The sequence below is a fragment of the Mesoplodon densirostris genome, chromosome 12 (genome assembly GCF_025265405.1).
Source record: "Mesoplodon densirostris isolate mMesDen1 chromosome 12, mMesDen1 primary haplotype, whole genome shotgun sequence".
Lineage (NCBI taxonomy): Eukaryota > Metazoa > Chordata > Mammalia > Artiodactyla > Ziphiidae > Mesoplodon > Mesoplodon densirostris.
Genome location: NC_082672.1, coordinates 27659121 through 27665120, shown reverse-complemented (window position 1 = coordinate 27665120; position 6000 = coordinate 27659121). Strand labels below are relative to the sequence as shown.

Sequence of the window (6000 nt, the reverse complement as noted above, 5' to 3'; positions counted from 1 at the left end):
GGTATACACGTGTGGACTCCGGTACCATCATCAGCTTATCATCTTTGTTTAACCAGCTGTGGTCTTTCTTACCTGTCTATAAAAACTTTCTAGGTCACAAAATCAAATAACCTGTTATTATTTTTTAATCCATCATTCCCTTAGATCTTCTGCAGCACTGGACCCTGATCGTCTTCTTCTTGGCTTACACCACTGGCCTGGGTTTTTTCTCATTCCTCTGTGACCAGTTCTTTTGTCCTTCTGGGGACTTAAATTCCTCCTCCTTCTTGACTTGTCCCCAAATCTCCCTCCTCCGCGAATCTTAGGCCATAACCTTTCTGCTCTACCTGTTTCTCACAGTCCTCAGTTACTATTTTCTCCATCCAAGTGACTCCTAAATCCAGAATCAATACTCTTGACCTCAGTCCTGACTTCCACCAATACATTCTCAATGGTCTCCGCACATTCTAGTAGATGCCCTGCCATTAATTCAACATGTCCCAGACCAGCACCGCCCCAAACTTGCCTATTTTTGAATCCTTCTCTCACTCACATAGGCTCAATATCTATCCTTTCGTTTTCATTGTTATCACTACCCAAATCCGTGTTCCCAAATCTTGTCAATTCATTGTTCTAATTCCACCTTCTCAATTCCTATTGCTCTAACTCCTACTAGACCCTCATTCACATCTGAAACAGTCTCTGAACTGCTCTGTTCAATTTCCGTTCCCCCTAATTTACCCAACACAACTTCACCAGGTTAATCTTCTAATACACAGCTACTTTACACACACTCACCCCCTTGCTCAAGAAAACTGAGTCCCCGTTTCTACATCATTAAATACTAACTTCACTTCCCTCCCTGACCACCCCCCAATCACATCCTGAGCTCTCTCCTATCCCATTTTCCACTTTTCATCTCTATAATTTATATTTCCAGCCAAGTAAGAATTTGAATGAGTTAGTGTTTGTATGCTTTAATGCAATACAAAAGTTGTTCACTTTCTCTAGAACACCTTGAAAATCTCTTTCTGCCTTTGCTCTTGGAGCTCTCTGCCCGGAGCGACTTCTCCGGTCCTGACTAATTTAATCATTCCTTCCTTCCAAGGCCTCCTCAGTGAAGCCTGTTCCACCTGCCCAGGCTCCCAGCAAGCCTGTCCTCTGAACCTCTCCAGGGCCTTCTGAGCTTGCCACTTGTCCAGCCTTTAACACAGACTAGATGTGATTTGTTACTGCAAATCTGTCTCTTCAATCTGATACGAATTACTTGGTGGCAGGGACTTTGTCTTCTCTTTCTCTGTAGGTGTCCGTAAAGTCTGGAGCCATCAATCATTTGATTTGTTGACAGACTGCAGATGTCCTTGATGACACACGTGCCTTGCCTGCATTCTGAACTTGACGGGCTTCACGTATCTCTCTCCTGCTGCTACAGCGCCTCACCCAGAGTAAGCATTCCAGTGGGTTCGCAGTAATTCCTCACTGTCAGACTGTTTCATGTGATGGCTTGGGAATGAATGAAACAAAATATGCAATGACAGAATTGGGAGAGAGAGGTCAAAACGTGGTTAAAAAGAAACATTGGATCTACTTTTCCCAGCAAATTCCCGTTTTGTTTCTCTAATGAGGCTGCCGCCAGCACCCATGCGTAACTGTTTTGTTCCAAACCATCTCTCTGGGTTCAGCTCTGGACCTTCACGTCTCTGTAAAGCCTTTCTTGACCCCCTCTGGCAGTTACATGTAACTATAGCACTTACTACATGTACTGTTCTTTTATTGTCTTGATTCCACCTCTGACAGTGAGCTTCAGGGCCAAGAACTGTGTCTTCTTCACGCACAGGATGCAGTACCCAGTACGTATTTAATAAGTACTTTGGAATGAATAATGCACTAGCAGGCAGCATCGCAGTGTTCACTCTCTGCTAAGCATTGCACTATGCACCTCACCTGCATTATTTTTTTAAATATTTTTTAAAATATTACCACAATCCCATGTTATTTTCCCCGTTTCAAATGAGGAAACTGAGACTTGGAGAGGTTAATTAGTTTGCCCAAGGTCACCAGTAAGTGGTAGTTTTGCTCCAGGCCTGCGTACTTAGACTCTTGCTGCACTAAATGAACAACGAATAGTAACCATCTGATGGCCACCTCAATGGAAAGGGGATATCCCTGTATCTCTCCAGGTGGCACTTGGAATTAGGAGGTGGGGCTTGATAGTTTTAAGTTATCTGTAGAGCTTTGTAAAAAGACCTCTGGGCCCTACCCCAAACCAATAGCAACGGTTTCTCTGAGGTGGTAGCATCGATATAGCTTTTAAAGCATCCCGGTCATGGTAATGTGAGGCTGGGTTGGGACGCGCAGGCTCAGCGGCCATAGCTCACGGGCTCAGCCGCTCGGCGGCATGTGGGATCTTCCCGGACCGGGGCATGAACCCGTGTCCCCTGCATCGGCAGGCGGACTCTCAACCACTGCGCCACGAGGGAAGCCCCAGAGGCCTTTTAATGCAAACCTTTCATGGAAGTTGGGCCATAATGGAATTATCTTCTTTTGTGACTAAGACCCAGCATTCTGGAAAAAACAAAAACAAAAACAAGAATTTAAAAAACCTAGTGATGGTAGTCTGGGAATGTATTACGAACCATGTAGGGATAGTGGAATATTTGCCCATGGACATAGGATAAGAGGAAGATCCCAAGGGGAGATTATATCATTAAAGAGTCGGCTGAAGATGGGTAGCATGATCCTATATATGGTCTAAAAAAAGCACTTTACCATTACAGGTGGGGATATGAACTGTGGCTTAATAAAGAAGTTACCCTGTGTTTCAATATGAGTGAAATGATATATCATTTAATTTATACCTCACCTCCTTTGAGATTTCCTCACAGGACAGAGGAGGCAACTATCTGTCCTCAGGATTGGGATGTAAGAAAAAGATGCACCTATGTTGTTGCAAGTATCCAATGAGGACATATCGGTGAGAACTTTTCACATAGTCTAGTGCAATATACGAAAAATATATTGTATGCTGAGGGGACTTCCCTGGTGGTGCAGCGGGTAAGACTCTGTGCTCCCAGTGCAGGGGGCCTGGGTTCGACCCCTGGTCAGGGAACTAGATCCCACATGCATGCCACAACTTAGAGTTCGCATGCCACAACTAAGGGGACTGCGAGCCGCAACTAAGGAGCTGGCAAGCCACAACTAAAGGAGCCCTGGAGCCGCAACTAAGGAGCCCACCTGCCGCAACTACAACCTAATGCAACCAAATAAATCAATGAATATTAAAAAAGATATATATATATAGTATCTTGATTTTTACATAGAAGTAAAGATGCCTCCTGTTTTATCAAAGACTGTTCTGTATGGATCAAATCATGACACAGCTCTGATATTTCTATCTTGCATAATAAACAGGTTCCTCTGTATTTAAGAAATTTGTTTATGTCATTCATCCACCTAGGAGCTTCAGACTTCCTCCTATTCACATGGGCAGGCTTATAAAATATAATATGTATCCAGCTTAAAATAAAAATATTTCCCTCAAATATGAGAACTAAAATTAAGGGAACAGAAAATGCAGTGTTCTCCATTGGGTTGCTATTTGCAGCCCCTTTGAGGTACACAATAGTCATCCATGGTAACTTGGGGCCTTGAGAAAAAGACACTGACTTTCTTTTATTCTGTTTTTCCACGTTCTCTCTTTTACCACTCTGTAGCCCTGAGGAATGACTTGGACGTCAGTTGTTCTTTGACTACTTGAAGAGAAGACAGATTCTATTTAATGTTAGAGATGAAGAAACGGTTAGAATTTTGACACAGTAATTATCTAGATTGCCAAAACAAAATACGAATTCTTTAGAATGTATCAAAACAGTACGTCGAGAGTCTTTTTACTTTTTAGAGTAAATATGACACAAGAGGTAGCTTTAGAACAAGCTAACGTTACTAGGCTTCAGGCAGGTGCAACTGGTACAGTTCAGTAGTACATAAATGACTCAAACAAATGTACTCTAGACCGGAAACTTAAGTTACAAAATATAGTCAATATTACAATTAATACAGGTAAGTAAAAACCATTGCTCTCAGATTCTGCACACTTAAAAAAAACCCATAGGGCCTCCCTGGTGGCGCAAGTGGTTGAGAGTCCGCCTGCCGATGCAGGGGATACGGGTTCGTGCCCCGGTCTGGGAGGATCCCATATGCCGCGGAGCGGCTGGGCCCGTGAGCCATGGCCGCTGGGCCTGCGCGTCCGGAGCCTGTGCTCCGCAACGGGAGAGGCCACAACAGTGAGAGGCCCGCATACCGCAAAAAGAAAAAAAAAAACAAAAACAAAAAAACCCATAAACTTTATACAATAATCAAAATCACGCATTTCTACTCAAATTATTAGGGCATATTACAAACACACATAAGCCTAAAAAGTTATGGTCACATTTTGGTTTTGTTCCAGTGATGCACAATCACATGAAATGTTCTATCCGTTTCGTGTGAAATAAACACTTAGCTGAAGTGCTATAGCCGCTGAATTAACAATATTTCCATAAAAATGTTCAGACTAAAATAATCCCAAACATCGCAGCGTTTAGGATTATTTTGAGAGTCCTTATGAATCATAGAAATAGAAGCAGTTAGGAAATTTCAGTGTATTTTGTCTGTTTTGTTTTTTTTGAGTAAACAAATACTGGATTTAAAGTGCAGCTTCTTTCTCCTCTCCCTTCGATTCTCCCTCGCCTAGAAGATCAGGTCTGTATTCGTTTTTAGAATCTCCAAGGAAAGTTGGATACAAATTGAGCGACAGTCAAGTCTGTTTGTCTCGAAAGTCAGTGATGGCTTTCCACAGTGTACACAGCATCCCTCCCCTGTTTAAAGACACAAGAACATGGTGAAGAGATCGCTTCATTTGAAACAGTGCCCTTGAAATATGAAAGTGACTTCTTATCTTTCAGTGGCTCTGATCAGAACATGAAGATCCCAAAGTCTTATCACTCATTATGTATTCTTTTTGTATATATTTTCTCCTCATCCCTCCATGCCTTTCCTTTCCACTCCCACAGACTACCAGGGCCCAAAGCGTCATTTTAGACTTTCTGCACTTTTGAAATGTGTCTTTCTAGAGGCAGGTCAGAGTAATAGTTATGTATGTGCTTGGCCTGATGGAAAAAACAAATTATTATAAGAAACTGTATCAGATTATAGCAGGTATTTGGATGGCAAATCAGTACCTCATCCTGATATTTCTATTAAGCATGACGCAATCATGAACCAAATTAGAGCATTTGTTTAAGGCAGCTTTAGAATATCTGTATGGTCTTAATCTGATGTGTCATCAAGAAAAGTCTTCTAGCTGACTTTGCATTTACTGACATAGACACATTGCTTATTAGAGCTCCCAATAATAGCCTGCTACAACTAACTCAGGTTTCTCAGAGCAGCTGAGAACCACAGAGCTTTACCCAGGACTGTAGAGCTAGTTAGAGCTAGGTAGCGACCCAAGACGGAAGGGACCCAGGCTTCTTGAGCTCAGCCCAGTGCTCTTTCCATCATGATGAGACTGAACAGAAAGAAAAGTGGTACCTTAGTCTCAGGCATTTTAAATCGTCACGTGTAACATAGTAGAGAACATCTGCTAGTGAATAATCCTCAGCCAAAAACTGTGGAGAAAGTAAAGTATGCACAAAAGTAAGATGTTTTATGTACTTTCAATAAGTAGCAAACTATCCATAATGTAAACATTGGCAATAATGAAAAAAAAATCTAAAAGGAAATCCACTAAAGACATAATCTTTTGGAATTATTAGAAAAAAGTTCCCCCTATTACAAAATAATTACGAAGAAATACATCCATATGCCTTCCAGGAGCATAAAGATTACAAGCAACACAGAATTTCTGATTGGTCTTCTGATAAGTAGATAAGACTTGCTTGTAATTACACCTGTTGCTTATAAGATAATGTTTTTATTTAGGGTTTACTGCTTTGTAGCTTTATTTTTCTCCAGTGGATAAAAAGTGTTGCTTACACTTAA

General features: G+C 41.7%; 1 protein-coding gene across 1 annotated transcript in view; it reads right to left on the bottom strand.

The window, feature by feature from the left end:
* Window positions 1–4220: 4220 nt before the first annotated feature.
* The window catches only part of MAP3K5 (mitogen-activated protein kinase kinase kinase 5), a 223029-nt gene continuing 221249 nt past the window's right edge, over window positions 4221–6000 (bottom strand). The window contains exons 29-30 of the mRNA XM_060114738.1: window positions 5551–5627; window positions 4221–4835 (exon numbers count right to left, since the gene is read on the bottom strand). Coding sequence (XP_059970721.1) covers window positions 4775–4835; window positions 5551–5627 — 138 coding nt within the window. The 3' untranslated portion in view covers window positions 4221–4774. The remainder of the gene's footprint in view (window positions 4836–5550; window positions 5628–6000) is intronic.